This window comes from Chelon labrosus, assembly GCF_963514085.1.
Source record: "Chelon labrosus genome assembly, chromosome: 15".
Lineage (NCBI taxonomy): Eukaryota > Metazoa > Chordata > Actinopteri > Mugiliformes > Mugilidae > Chelon > Chelon labrosus.
In genome coordinates, this window is record NC_140348.1 from 1,239,202 (window position 1) to 1,255,729 (window position 16,528).

Below are 16,528 nucleotides of genomic sequence, written 5' to 3' on the forward strand. Positions count from 1 at the left end.
TACAACATTGTATGAAACAATCGGTAAGTTAGAAATGACAGACAAGGTGCTCAGACTGCCGAAAATGCGAAAAGGTGAGTGCTGCTGAGTAAATCTTACCTGAGATGCACAAGGAGCAGCAGCAGGAGCAGGAGCAGGAGCAGCAGAGGTAGCAGGAGGAGAGGAGGAGAGGAGGTCTTTCTACTGAGTGGACCGGCTGCTGACGTCATTCACCCTTCATATAAATATGTACTGTACATCCCTGTCAGACCTGTCCTCAAACACTCAAACCAGAGCTCAACACTTAACACAACAGGGAGGAGACCATGCAACAGACAACACTGTAGAGACTTCAGTCTGGTCTAGGTCTAGGATTCACTTGACGGGAGAGGATCTCCTAAATATAAATCTGTGTTCAGAGGTGTTTATCACCTGCCTGACCCCAGCTTACTGGAATTAACAGGAGTGCTAGGTGAATATTTTCATTTTGTATTTTGTATTGTAAAAACACACCTAATAAGATAATTAACAACATAGCCTGTAGGCATAACAGGCACAAATAACATTTATATGTTTCTCAGCGGAGAACTGAAACTAACAGGTGAATTGAACAAACGGAATCTTTATAAAAACTTAAAGATCTTGTATTTATTCCCCTTTTTAACAGGTTAAATCACTTTTTCGTGTAAGTCTCACATATCCCCACAAGATAGACATAGATTACTTTTTTTCTTTCTACAATGCATGACGCTTTACCCTCATTTATAGTGAACTTCAGTTGCAAATGCAAATAATTTGCATCTGCCCACACCCATTTCCAGAAGAGGGTTGTGCCTTTCCGGCCATTGCCATGGATACGCCACAGACAAAGGCCTGTTCAGTCAGCCATCTCATTTCATAATTTGGACCTCAGCTCCAGGCAGGAACAGGAAGTTGCATCAGTGATGGGTTAGACGAAGACTTCTGTAGCTCTTAACAAATACAAAGCATCGGTATAGTAAATATTGTATTGTTTTGAATTTCTGATATAGTCCAAATAGTGATATCTGTGATAACCAGGGATATGAAATATTTGAAGAAACAATGATGAAACAGTGAGTCTGAATATACACACAGTAGCCCACATGTAACCAACCCTACCTGTCATGCCTGTTGGTCCTTGCACCGCAGTAACTACTCTCTAAGACTTCTGTAGGTTAGGGTTGGTTGGTTGACTACTGAGGTTGATGTGTGATCCTCACCAGCAGAGTTGTGTTTTTGAAAAGCAGAGAGTTACAAGATACAAGACTACAACTAATTCCTTGTATTCCAATTATTTGACCCATTGGTCTGCTAAGCTATTGTACTGATTAGTGTTAACCGCTGTTCCCCTAAGCCTTCAAAGTAAAGGAGGGTATCTCTTCCACAATAAGAGATACTGTGTGCTTCCCAAGCATCCCAGATACTTTGGCATCAGACAGTGGATGCTTCCAAAAGCGGAACTGAATCTGAGGTTGGGATTAAGAAACAGAGAGCTTTGGTATGAATGTGTTTTACTTCTGGTTAAATAATGAAAATGTGGCTAGTGTGTTTGTTCTTTGTCAGTGTTGTATAGCAGCACCATCTTGTGCCCAGGAAACTCTACTGCAGCACTCCATTTGCCAATTCCTCAATGCTCATGTAGTCAGTACCTTAGTATGATATATGAAAGACAGACAAAAAGTTTGGGGGTTAGATGTTTGCTCAGGGCACCTGAGCCATGGACATGGACGACCCGGCCCCAAGCTGCACCTCTAACCACTACTCCACAACTCCCCATCATCAGATTCTACATGTACACTTTAGTCAGATGTATGTATGTATGACAGATGGATGTTTATCACATTCCACCTGCTATTCTCTTCTCTCTAATGTCCTGTCTCTACCTGGCTGACCTCAAGCAGATGGATCCTTCATAGGAGCTGGGCTCTGCTCAAGGTTCTGTGAAGCATCTTTAGACAATTTGCATTGTTATTTGCTATATAAATAAAATTGAAATTGAAACTGAAGTCCTTTGTCACCCTTTAGTGCAGGTTGTGGTGGCAGACTGGCAGTTGAATACCATGATGTGGCTTAAAGCTGTTTCTGTAGCTGGAGAAATCATTTATATTTTCATTATATTTTCATTTTCACATAGGTTTGTGTGTGTTGGCCGACTCCCTTTTATCATCAGTACTAAACCCAAAATACTCCCAAACAGGGGCCAAAGCTATTTTGGATTTTTACTAGTCCTGTAAGGACCCTAGCATCAGCAGTAACCATTTTCTCAGCTCAGTAGCATTTCCCAATTGCAGAAATTAACCTTGAGTGGTGCACGATGTGCACTGCAATAAATCACCTCATATGGCATGTCTTAATAAGTTTAATAGAAAGAGGACTATCTGTAGTTTTGATGTTATTGAAAATCATACCTTTTAGGCTTCTATATACTGATATGCTGTAATTCTGGAAAAAAAACTGCATAAATGCAATGAGGATATGGCTTGTGAAAAATAAAACTAATATTGCAGTTTTCCCTCATTGTCCTAACCTTGCCACTAAATTAACACCACTTACTCTGAAGGTAACTTCAGGTAACTCAGTGATAGCCGGCTGGGCCTTCATCTGATAAGGACATTCGTATCACATTCTGTTATACCTTCACTGAATCTGCAGATCTGCTGAACACAGTTAAAGTCTGTTCAAAAATCACTGAGCAACCCATTGGATCTCTTACTGCTTAATGTGATCAGCAAACTGTGAAATCACCTCACAGAATTTTACAGGACTCCTCTCATATTCTGTTACCTGAGTTTGAGTGGCTCCCCTCAGGACACAGACTTTGCTGTTGAGGCTGCAGGACACAGAGAATGAAGATTACCTTCATTTAAAAAATGCACAAATACATGCTTGAAGCACTTATACAATTTTGGGATTATTGTATGCCATACTGTATGTGCTGTTTTTATGTCTTTGTGCGTCTATTGATTGTGATTATGTTTATTTTTAGTGACTTATGCCCTTTTAAATTTCACAACAAGAAGGTTTCGGGTTCAAATCCAGGCCGACTGGGGCCTTTCTGTGTGGAGTTTGCATGTTCTGCCTGTGTCTGTGTGGGTTCTCTCCTGGTACTCCGGCTTCCTCCCACTGTTTAAAGACATGCTCATTAGGTTCATTGGTGAGTTATGCATCTTATAGGTTGTGGCACTAATCTGTCATTGGCATATACACAAGGTAAATATTATTCTAGAAGAGGCTAAAGCTAAAACTTGTACTGCCCCCGACACAAATGAGTCCATGCAGATCTTTACCGTATTTTTTTTTTTTTTATCATACTGTTCCTGTACATGTATTGATTTGGTTTGTTTACTGGGTATTATTGTCGTGACTTTTCATAGTTAATTCTGTGGGTAATTGGCTTCACCCATAATGCTTACTTGATGATTAATTGTTTCACACAGACCCAAGATTGTGCATGTACACTAACAATCTTCTCTTCTTACCGGGCACACCTGACACGTGCATGCACACGCACACACTCTCACTCAGCACATTATTTGTTTTTTAGTGAGATGAGATGTTTATATTGTGTTTTACTTTATTAACGTCACCAGTGGTGCTTTCCTCTCTCTTCCTGACCCTTCCAGGCAGGTAGTTGTAGAGGTTGATAGATACCTGGGGGATGCAAGTGTGCCCTGTCCTTGGCATGTTGGCACTCTTTCAACAGAGTTTCTGGGTGGCTACCATGGAGATGTTGGGATGTCAGTGTGTTTGAGACCACCTGTCCCATAATCTCTCAACTTCATCACTCTAATCAGAACCACATGGGTCTCATGGGACTGAACCTCATTGTCCCTTCCTGGGCCCACATCACCCTGGACTTCATCATTGTCTGTCCTCTTCTGACAGTAACACTGTCAGGTGTGGCCTGGTGTTGCCATGAGGCTCCTCCTAACACTCCAAAGTTTCCCCTTGTATCGCTCTATCTCGAACTATCTCTTGCTCTATCATGGCTTTAATCATTCTGCTCAATGTCTGTCTTCCCATTTACTGACTCTCCTTTCATTTTGGACATCCACTACAGTCTGACCTACTGTTCCCAACGTCCTTGCAAAGTCAATTGGACTTGTTTGACCTGGTACCATAGCTCCCCATACACTTAAGAATTCATCTGGCTGATTTTGTCTTTGTTCACTTAATAAACACTAAGTGACCCAGTGCTATTAGACGCATTGTTTTATTCATATGTGTACGTGAGAGGAGATGTTTAACTTGTGTGTACTTCACTAGTATATATAAGAACATTTGAGTTCACTTTATGAATAGTATGTTTTAAGTGGATGAGAATAAGAGTATGTAAGAGCATTGCACTTGTATCAAGTCAAGTCACGTTTATTTATATAGCACACTTAAACGCAATGTAATTGACCCAAGGTGCTCACAGAAATAAAATATATACAATAATAAAAACAAAAATATAAATGACAAAAAATAAAATAAATAAAACATAAAATAAATGAAAATACATAATAATAATAATAATAATAAACAGATTATGATTGTAGATAAAAAAACATATGGTTACTGAAACTACTACTACTAGAGAAAGATGTACAGTAAAGTTAGAGATGCCAGTTAATATAATACTGAAAAGAAATAGAAATAAGATAAATAAACAAACAAGGGGAGAAATTAATGGACATTATAGGCCGAAGAAAATAGATGGGTCTTTAAATTTGATTTAAAACTAGTGATGGTGGGACAGGACTTAATTTCTATAGGGAGATTATTCCAGAGTCTAGGGGCAGCAACAGAAAAAGCCCTATAACCTTTAGTTTTTAGGATTGCATTTGTAAAGTTTTCAGTACATAAATGTAGTGTATGTATGTATTCACACAGCATGTGAATGAGTCTGATTTATTGTGTGTATGTGACTGAATTCTGAATAATGTCCCTAACAGCTTGTCATACTTATAACTGTTTTGCACCTTGTGGTGAACTCTTTGTATTTGCTCTTGTGAAGTCTTCTCTTCATGGTAGACTTGAATAATGATTTGTTTCCCTCCTTGAGAGTGCTCTTCATTAAGCTGGATGTTGCGAAGGGGTCTTTCTTCACTGTGGAAAGGATTATCCACCACTGTTGTACCTTCTGGCATCCAGGCCTTTTTATGTTTCAAAGCGCATGAATTGAGTCCTTTATCTCAGAATGTACCAAGCTGATTTGGCTGATTTAAGTCTAGAGTCTGCACTTCAGTGTGTCTTGAATTGTACTTGATCAAATGTGCAGCTGACAGTGGCCTTTAAAATAATTCCACTATCAGTGCATAATTCTTACAGTATGGTACATGCCCCTCAGCAAAAAAAAGCGTCCAGGATATTTACTTGCTTCATTTTCGCAGACCCTTATCCTGTCTTTCAGCAATGAAAACATAATGCAAACAATCAAAGAAAAAAAACTTCAGGATATTTACTGGTATTTACATAGTGACAGCTGTAGGATTAATAAAGGGTTACCTTGTTTTGGGTTACTGCCCTCTGCTGGTCAATTACGGTACTGGGGATTTTCTGTAATTTCAGCACATACTGTATATTGAACAATATTATCTGTTGTTTCGAATCTTTTTATTGAAATATAAACATCACACTGCCCACATCTTCACAAAAAAACAAAAACAAAAATGAACAATATGAATAAATGTTGTTCCCTACTACCTAAGCTTTCAACATATCTTAAATGATACTAAAATGTTTAGCTGATCACCAGGTCAACCATATCAACGGGGGAAACAATGGAACAGTAGTTCCCTTACTCTGCGGTTCCTTTATTGTAATAATTCAATTCAATTCAATGAATTGTGGCAAGGAAAAACTCTCTTTTAACAGGAAGAAACCTTGAGCAAAGCCCAGCTCATATGTGGGGACCCACCTAATGCTAACCAGGTTTGGGAGAGAGCAGCAGAAGGAACGAGATAAACATACATCTGTCATACATACATCTGAGTAAAGCATACATACATGCAGCAGCTTAACATGTTACAAAGAAGAGAAGTAAGTAGTAATAGTTGATGCATGTTGGTGAAAGGGAGATGGAGAGAGGAACACATAGTTAATAACATGCTATACAGTTGTAGCAAACAAATGCATGCATAGTAAAAGAGAATTGGAGAGGCAATAATTGTGTAGTTTATCAGTGGATGGTAGATGGTGTACCTTTGTTAATCTGTTCTTCCTCTGCTGAGATGTGTTTATGTCCTGCTGTATCTAATTAGCTTCTTGATTCAGAGCAGATATTGTCCTGTCAATTGATCACCTACTAACAGATTAGACACAGCAAATGGTATACAAAAAGCCATGGCCAGATTAACTTTCACTAAGAGCGTCTCTTTAAATGAAGCAAAAGCAACAGTTTAGACAGCAGCAATTGATTACATTTTACAGGTAGAAGACTCAGTTTGGGGACAGTGAAAGTTTTAGCCTTGACCACTTGTTGTATTTGGAAAAATAAACACAAACACTACAAATAAATGCATTACAGTTCAACTCATCGTCATTCGAAACATTACTATATGCTTTTTATTTTTTATAGAAATCTAACAATTAGAAAAAATTGAACCTCATTTATCAACAATGCCTGTATGCTATAATTTTTTGATCAACCAGGTGTACATTCATTTTTACAAATATAATCTGGTTTATAAATGTTTGATTGTGCTTGGATATGTCTTATATTCGGCACCCCAGGTGACAACATGGCAGGGTACACATGCATAATAATGCTAACTCTACATCAGCTTCATTCATTCATCTTCTGTAACCGCTTGTTCCTGGGGGGTTGCAGGGTCTGCTGGAGCCTATTCCAGCTCATCTGGACAGGTCGCCAGTCTATCACAGAGGGCTAACACAGAGACAGACACCCATTCACACTCACATTCACACCTACAGCCAGTTTAGAATCATCAATTAACCTAATGAGCATGTCTTTGGATGGTGGGAGGAAGCCAGAGTACCCGGAGAGAACATGCAAACTCCACACAGAAAGGCCCAGTTGGCCCATGGATTTGAACCCAGGACCTTCATCAGTGCTAACCACCTCGCCACTGTGCCGCCCCATCAACTAGTAGATTAACCATTATTCATTTATTATTATCCATTTTTATTTGCCAACTGTAACCAACCACACCATTCATGTTTATCGTTTCTGTAGTACAGCATCACTGAGAACCTATGGCTCCTAGTGGATGTGTAATACCATTATTTTTTTTTAAATATCTATTTTATATACACCAATCAGGCATAACATTATGACCATCAGGGTTGAGGGGAGGGGCATGTGTGACTCACCCCAAAGATACTTCATCAGTTTGGGATCTAGTGAATTTGGAGGCCAGGTCAACACCTTGTGATATTCATGTTCTTTGAGTTGTTCCTAAACTGTTTTTTTGTGTGTGCCTGTATCAGACTGCATCCTGCTGGGGATTGGGATCCACACTAATGTCAGGTCCAAAAGTTTTCCAGCAGAACATTGCATTGTCACAAGATGGTCAATGTTATTTACTTTACCTGTCAGTGGTTTTAATGTTGTGGCTGATCGGTGTATCTTATATAATTAAACAGCTAAACCAATTTAGAATCTATAATTTCTATAATTTATTTTATTTTTTTATCATTATGTATATTGAATAGTTTGTCAATCCCCTGTTCCTACACTGTATATGTATTTATATGCACACAAAAAAACTTTGGAACTGTCAAATAAAAGTGTTTGGCTTAATGGAATTAAATGTTTTAATATCTGATATCAGGTTATTCACAACAAGATATAAATGGAGAAAAAGTTTGCCATTATATTTACAGGATAACAACAGGTGCAACAAAACGTTTCAAACATGGGGATCTAACCAACCAAACTGAAAAATTACTGTGTCATCTTATGCAGCGTTGCTAGGCAGTACAACTGCTACAGCACCGCATATAAATCCTTTTACTCACCACCTTCCATCCCTGTGCAGAAGAGTTTGGCACATGCACACTTTTATCTATTTTGCTAATGCTTCTAACCAAACAGGCTAAACAAAGAGTTCACTGGATAAGCTCCCACAGGCTCCTGTTATGGGCCTGTTTCAACACCAGCCTGTGAGCTTGTACAACTCTTGGACATGAGGCAGTGAACCTTTTGATGACTTAGTCTTTCTTTTCATTTTTGACAGTGCTCACATTTCCTCTGCTAATGAATTTGATGCACTGGCGATAACAGCTTACAATTCTTGTTTGGCTCAGCTTAAAAGACATCGACATGATTGCCATACCAACAATGATGAAAAGTGAAGTAAGCATAAAGTACTTAGGGTGTTGTGGTACTATGTCACCAAAACCAATGGTGGTGAGCGTGATAAAGCAGAAGTAGAAAGGGTCAAAGTTTTTGAATTCAGTTTCCCACAATGGCAGAATTAGACCTCCAAAACAAATGTAGGCAAACACAATGAAAAGGATCAATACAAAGGGTACATCCAGCATTTCCATTCCATCCCCCAACCCTGTGAAGTCCCATATAGCATATCCCTTGGGTGCTGATGGTAGCCGGTCTAGTTCAGGGCACGACAGGCTCCTGAGCAGCGGGTCCTTTCTCAGTAAATTCTCCCTGGCAAGAATCTTCTCAAAGATCTCTTTGTTGTTTTGGAGGTGGATGGACTTGTGCCGTACATCTGCCTGGCTGTGGAGCACCTGCCGGATGTCAAGGGGCTCGCGGATCACTACGTCATGACTAAAAACAAAGGTACCGTCCTCCAGTTCTCTGTGGCTTGAGTTCGCTGCCTTCTTCTGAGCCTTCCGTGGTGACCAGGAATGCGAGCGAAGAAATTTGATAAGGGTGTGAATGCGAATGTAGGCTTTGGACATCACCATGGCGAGGAAGTCTCCAACATCAAGGATGACCACAAGCATGAGAGGTATGCCCACCATGGCATACAAAACACACACCACCTTACCAGTGAGGGTAACTGGATAAATCTCGCCATACCCTGCAACAACAATGGGACAAAGAGATATTTTACTGTAAATCACAGGAAGGTGTTGGGATTGTCTTGGCTTAAATTCTTGTATGGGATAAGAAACAGATATTCTAACCACAACAGGTGTATCACAATTTCTTTAGTTTCTGTCTTTAAGTGGGATTTTTCTAAAACTAGAAAAACCTGCAATTTTATTTTGGCCACTTAGGAGCAATTGAGGATGTTGATAGCCTTTTAAAGGTGCAGAAGTTCAGTTTGAAAAGATTAAGGGTGTGGTTTTACAACTCGAGTGAGTACAACTTCTAGGGCCCTCTTTCACATTATATTTCAACTGTGAGCGCAGACGTGAGTTTTGCACAATCTGGAGGAAAAAATGACGTTCACCCCTGTTCAAGAAAAAAAAATTTATATATTTTTTTTTTATGCCAGCTGTCAGCTGCCATGCGATTTACAGCATACAGCATGGCTGGTGCAGCTGAAAGAGAAGCCACCTCCTGCACCACAGAAGCAGCTGGCCACACAAACAGCTGAGTCATTTCCTAGTATACACAGTCAATGGTTATTCAGAAATGCAGTACAGATCCTGGTGGAATGGGATGGATGGGCACATCAGTCAGAGATTCTATTGAACAGGAATAGCTCAAAGTTGCTCATTTAAAAAATGTGAACGGTTCATTTTGGAGTCTATGAACTTAGTTCAGAATTAAAAAAATGTGAACTGTGAACTTAAACTAGTTCACTTTATCTGTGTGAACTGAACTTTGAACAAGTTCTTGTTTAGCATGAACTGGCACAACACTGCCTAGTACACAGAACTGAGTCCCCATGCTAACCCAGAACAAACCAAATCCAATAATATAAGAAGTAACTGTCTACAAGCAAAGACAATGTTGCTTGGGCATAAATAACACGGTACAATGATTTTGTTTTTCAAAAACATTTCATATTAAGTATTTACAGAATGTCCTTTATAGTAGACAACAGGTTTCAAATTCTTTGTTTTCTTGTCTGGTCCGACCAAATTGCTGCAATATCACTAACACAATTATGAAGTTAATCAAAACTTGTAACTGAAATATAGTTAACTGGAACGCTGTTTACCTTTTATGGCAGTATTCTGAATGATCAATGATCAGAATGAGAAATCAGTAGTTTAAAAATGTCCACAGAGGGCACCTAACTTAAAACCCTTAATTGGATTGTCATCAGCCTTAGAATTTATTTAATGCAGGTAGTCCCAAAAGTTGTTTCCTGTGTTTGTCAAACACAGAAAGCAGTTACGCTTGGGTTCCTTTTGGGACACGTTCTGCCTTTCGAAGTACCCTAAGTCCCAGCTTTGTAGACTCTGTCCCAAACACAGCCCACCTGTACATTTGTCAGGTACTTTACTGCAGTCAAGTTACGTGATGCCCTACACATGCCCACCAGCAACAGGAACCGTCACGTAAAACAGGAGCCATGCAAGGCAAAGATGTCAACTGATGTTAATGATCGTGTCATGAGTGACACGTAAGTTTAGCAGTTAAATACATTACTGTGATCCTATTTTATCTGTCACTGCTCTTACTACTTTATGGACAACTTGAATGATGGTGTGCATACATCCAAGCTGGTAATTGTGCCATATTTTATTTCCTTATTCATTTTTTTAAAATAATTCTCTTCCCTCTTCTTTTATGCTCAGGATTTATCTCTACTGTCGAACAAATACAATAACATCACATGAATGTATTTATTTGCTAATCTTACATGTTGCTCCTGACCTGAGTTAGCAAGGATGTTTAAAGGTTTTGACATAACCTATAGTGTAAGGTAAAAAATTGTTTTTGTCCTCTCTTGTCCTCTCACTGCGCATGAAGTCAATAACTGGACATCCACAGTGACTCATATTAGTCAAATGAGTCTCAAATTATAGAGATTCATTTGAAAGAGACAGTATGGAGACTGTAATAATATCCCACTGTGGGATAAACCAAAGGATTGTCTTGTCTTATTTATATTTTTCCACACAAATGCATTTCTTATATTCAAAGAGACGTTGTGTACTTATACAGATGACACTATTCCTCTGAATCTTTAACAACCTCTAACAAGCTTTTAGCGGTGGTGTAAAAGGCATTCTCTGTTGAAAGCATCTTATATTCTGAGAGTTATGGGCTTCCTGTTGACACTAAGCCATTAGCCATTAGCTGACATCCCTTGACCACTTATCATGTATCTGAAAGTAACAGACTTAGCAATATACTTACACATCAAATTAGGACAGAAAATGCATGGTCCAGATAAAGGTAGTAAATGGAAAAAAAATTCACAAATGAATCACTAACAAGTGAAAAAAAACAAAAAACAGCACTGTAACTAACAGCACTGTTAGCGACAGAAATATTTGTGGAAATGTGAGCAGATTACAGGTCAGTTTAACACAATACCCTTTTAGGTAAACAATAATAAAGGAGCGTTTCAATTCTCATGTTAGGAAACAGACTTTTACAGAAAGGTCAGTGAAATGTTTGGTGGTAAATCTATAAATCTACGACAATCTCAACCTCTTCTGAAACAAATTAAATGACTTTTTTCCCCATTCACTTTTGATATTTCATTTGGCACCACACAACACTCCTTCTGGTCCATGGTCAGCTGACTGCATACAGACACCGACATTCATTTTCTAAAATATTTACATGTATTCAAATTCATCAAGTTACAGTCCCCAGTTTATCTGAGTCACTGAGGTGGCAGTAAGAGGCGCCTTTTTCACTGCCTACGCAAGCCAACACATAGTTTCTTGTCCTGCTACAAATGCAGAAATGTAGTGGTTTTCTGTTTATTAAAGTTTATTAATAACTTACTATAACTTGATACATGAGCCTTTCAAAACTGTGCCAACACTACAACACTTTCTTGAGATAAACAGTGAACAGGGCATTGGACCTATAGGGATTAGCACACAGAAGCAACTCCAGCTGTCATCTGATAATGAGACACAGCAGCCACACATAGTAAAATATGTAACCATAATCTTTTTTTTAGGATCCTAGCTTGTTAGCGTGCTATTTAGTAAGGAATGTCCTAATTATGCATGTGACAACAGATTCAACGTCAAAAAGAAAATGATCTCAAAACTACTGACCATCTTGTTATGAAGTCATGTATGGATTTTTAAGGAGTGTTCCCAGTAACTTTGGTGAGGCTTCTGACCTGACAACTAGATCATTGTAAAATCTAGATAGATAGATAGATAGATAGATAGATAGATACTTTATTAATCCCAAGGGAAATTCAATCTAATCACCATAATGTCAAAAAGTCAAAAGTATTTACTGTATGGTTCTCATAAGAGAAATCCTAATGTTGTGGTGCCCTTTCTTGTAGCTCCACCCTCACTGTTATGTTCAGTTAAGCATAAACTAATCCATGCTGGGCAGGCTGTGTACTGCAGCTTTATCATAGCCTTTTCACAGAATAGTTGCCTGCTGCCAAATTACCAGGTCTTAAAAATGCGAGATTCACTTGCATTTATGGATGTAAAAGTAGTGGTTTCTGTACAGTGATATATGTGGCAATGCCCCACGATATCAACACTGAACACCACACATTGCTATAGAGGCACAGTGCCTCTTCCTCTTCCAGTCTCACATACATTTACAACAGTTTCGTTTGCAAAGTCTGCAAAAAATCCTCCACTCCATGCACAATCTGAAGGATGTTACTGTTTTTTTACATCTAGAGTTTACCAGTGAAGAGTATCATGAACACCTCTGCACAAATTTCTATTGCATGTTGTTATACAACTCTGTCAATATTTGGGACCCAACTCTTCAATTTAGTTATTAGCAAATGCTTAAGCAGCCCAGCCAGTAAGAATAGCTCTAGGTCAGTGGTGTCAAACTCAATTAGAGAGGGGGCCAAAATTAAGAACTGACTCCAAATCACGGGCCAACCAGAATGGATATTTTTTTTTAAATGAGACGCAATTTTTTCTTTTCAGATGTATTATCAGAAATGATTGATACAGAAATATGAATGTACAGATTCACTGATTAAACAACTAATGAGAAAAATTGCAGGAGATTTCAACTAACTTATTCCAAATGAAAATGTTTTTTCTCACTAATTCGACAGATTTAAGGGGGATATGATGGGGGATGAAGGGAGTGAAAATTACACTTTTTGAGCTTTTTCTACATTTAGTAGGGCGTGTGGCAAGTTTGACAGCTCAGAAAGCCGATAAAAGGCCATGCAGTCAGTTTGTTAGGAGTGGCCTAAGAGTGAAATTGTGTCCTTCAGTGAGTTGTTTCAAATTTGACTCATCTGTGACGTAACTAGCTCACTGTGCCCTGTCAGTCATGGTACTTACACGGCTTCAAACAGCCTCCTCCTTCCGTATACATTGTGAGACAAGACATTGTGAGATTAATAGTCCACAGTATGGTTTCCTGATGTTATTTCTATGTTGTATGAATTTGAATGATGCCAGAATAAAACCAAACTAGCGGGGCTAAAGTGGTGGAGCTGACCACAGGGCTAAGTTAGCATGCTGAGACCGTGTTAAACATGCTGCTGTTATTTGGCTAAGGAACACTTTCAGTGTGTCTGTACGTTAGTATGCATGTTAACAGACTGGTGTTTAGCTGTGGTGGTGTTGTCATTTATATTTTAGTCCCTGTGCTGCTCCACGGACTGTGCCAACACTACAACACTTTCTTGAGATAAACAGTGAACAGGGCATTGGACCTATAGGGATTAGCACACAGAAGCAACTCCAGCTGTCATCTGATAATGAGACACAGCAGCCACACATAGTAAAATATGTAACCATAATCATCTGACCCTTTTGTTATAAAGTCATGTATGGATTGTTATGGAGTGTTCCCAGTGACTTTAGTGAGCCTTCTGACCTGACAACTAGTATCCATCATGGCCATCGTAAAATCTAATCACCATAATGTCAAAAAGTCAACAGTATTGTATGGTTCTCATAAGAGAAATCCTAATGTTGTGGTGCCCTTTCTTGTAGCTCCACCCTCACTGTTATGTTCAGTTAAGCATAAGCTAATCCATGCCGGGCAGGCTGTGTACTGCAGCTTTATCATAGCCCTTTCACAGAATAGTTGCCTGCTGCCGAGATTACCAGGTCTTAAAAATGCGAGATTCACTTGCATTTATGGATGTAAAAGCAGTGGTTTCTATACTACTTCTCCACACTTCTCCACAGACAGATTGAGGAGGTTGTTTGTTCCTCAGACCATACGACTCTACAACGCATCCCTGTGAGGAAACAACCGGACTTTGGTCATTCCTGCCACTACTGTATATTTTTTACACAGCATTAAATATTTATAATATTATATAACTATTTAGCAAGGAACAGTAGGTTAACCAATTAGTCTGCTAACTGATACAGCGTTACTACGTCTTTGTGTAAGAATCTCCATTAATATATTTTAGTATTTAGTGCTCTAATGGTTGTGGCTTGAACTTTTATGTGTCAACCATATGGACTAACGTAGCTTCAAAGCGCTGTGCTGCCGTACTGGCATCCTCTGGCATCCTCTGTGTCATTTGCAGTGAAAGCTCTTGCCTCCCAGTTCCACAAAACATTCTGAAACTTTCCCATAAAGTACAACTGATATGCATAATATAAAAAGTAATATAATACGTCATAAAGGAATTCTGTGAGCCGAAAGACAATGTAAAGTGAAATACACATGAATGGTACTTTCAGTGTTTATGATTGCAAAATAATATAGGCTACCGTCCAAATATGAGGGAGAAAATAAATGAAGCAGGATTAGGTGAATATTTTAAAGATAGCTTCACTCAACCTGCCAAATGTGGCCTGATCCTGACCTGCTACTTAAAAACAGTATATCACTCACGGGTTATCACAGGTGACTATTTACACATTCTTGCATTGAGCACTCATGAAAATGGCACAAATTTGCAAAACGCATAATTTAATCAGATGAAACTAAAATAACCTAGAATCACACTGGGTCCAACATGACCAGGACTACATCAGTGACCATAGTGTGCCAATCAACCATGCATGGAGTAAAATAAGTGAAGGAGTGTATGGACATGGGTCTGCAAAGCTGTAAAAGATATTGAGTAAATAGAATTTATAGATGGCATAATGAATGCACAAATATAGTCTTTTCGCTTGTACATACATATGAATGAGAAGACCTTCAGTTTCATCATGTCTGGGAGAATATGAGAAGAAAAAAGCGAAAACTGTGACCGGTTTAAGTCTCTGACTTGAATCCAATAGGACACAGGGGACTCAGGGAACTTTAGTTTTTAAAAAATTTTTTTTACAGTATATGCTAGAGAAATGTATCCTTCTATGAAAGAGCAGTTGAGCAGAAACATGTACTCCATGAACTGTGACAGACTGAGACATACAAAATATCAGAATAAAAAGATGACATCTTTTGCAATAGTTTACCATTCAAATGATAGTAACCAGAAGGGTATTCAGGTTTGTTACCAAGTGACTCACCAACTGTTGTGAATACAGTGCAGCAGAAGAACATGGAGCCAAAAAAATCCCATCTGTCAGGTCTCTGGAACCATATGGACTTGAACTCATGCCGCATCTTCCCCTCCACGTCCTTCACTATATCTTCATGTGTGCAGGATCCGTTATCTGCAAGTGAAATTAAGTTCTAACTTATGGCTCTGAAAATGAGACCTAATGAACGCTCAAACATACCAATTTGTCACATAGAGTAGTTAATTAGAAATCACAGAAAGTCCAGAAATGTCGACACAATTAAATAAAACAACACGTGGTACTACAACATATACTTGTTGACGCTTACTGGTTAGGTTTTGGACGGTGCTGACAATCTTTTCCAAAAACTTCTTGTAATCCGTTTCGGTAACGGAGGGACTCCCTCCTTCAATATATTGGAAGATGAGTGCACCTAGCGCTGCATATGCAACCAGAGAGGAACACAGCAAAAGGTGAGGAAAGAGCGTCCAGAACCGCGCTGCACATTTTCTGGACTCGTTTTTAGCGCTTATTCCTCTCTTCACTGCCACCGACATCTTCTTCCTCCGCAGCTCCTGCAGTAGTCTGTGTGGTAAGTGGCCAGTCGTTCACCAGCATAGCTTTATGCTCCAGCACTGTGCGTGGGGATACCCCAGACAGCACACTGACAGCCAGGCTCCACTTTGTTTTTCGCTTTTGTCCTTATTCGATACGTTACGGTAAACGCATGCAAGAACAGCCCTTCAAGATGAAAACAACGTTCGCTGAGAGTAATTTAGCAGCACACACACAACATCCTCCATCCATGAAGCCTCTGTGAGAGATCGATTGATCAGGGACTGTAGCCTATTGTCTTTTCTATGGTCATGAAAGAGCACGACTAAAGCTCTGACTGACTTAAATATAAACCAAATATATTTAAGCATTTAATTTATTTTCTAATTTTTTCGACCTGTGGTGTAAGAACTCAGCAAAATGTAGAAAAATAAGGAGCTGATAGAGTTGAGTTTAATGACAGTAGATTAGGCTAAGCAGTTATTCCAGG

At 39.0% G+C, this 16,528-nt stretch overlaps 1 protein-coding gene across 1 annotated transcript; it reads right to left on the reverse strand.

Moving 5' to 3' along the window:
• Positions 1-7,690: 7,690 nt before the first annotated feature.
• On the reverse strand, positions 7,691-16,059 carry kcnk18 (potassium channel, subfamily K, member 18). The gene is made up of 3 exons (XM_084561426.1): positions 15,812-16,059; positions 15,490-15,636; positions 7,691-8,993 (listed from the first exon to the last, which is right to left on the reverse strand). Exons 1-3 carry the CDS (start codon positions 16,038-16,040, stop codon positions 8,158-8,160), a joined length of 1,212 nt encoding a protein of 403 aa, XP_084417552.1. The 5' UTR covers positions 16,041-16,059; the 3' UTR covers positions 7,691-8,157.
• Positions 16,060-16,528: the final 469 nt, after the last annotated feature.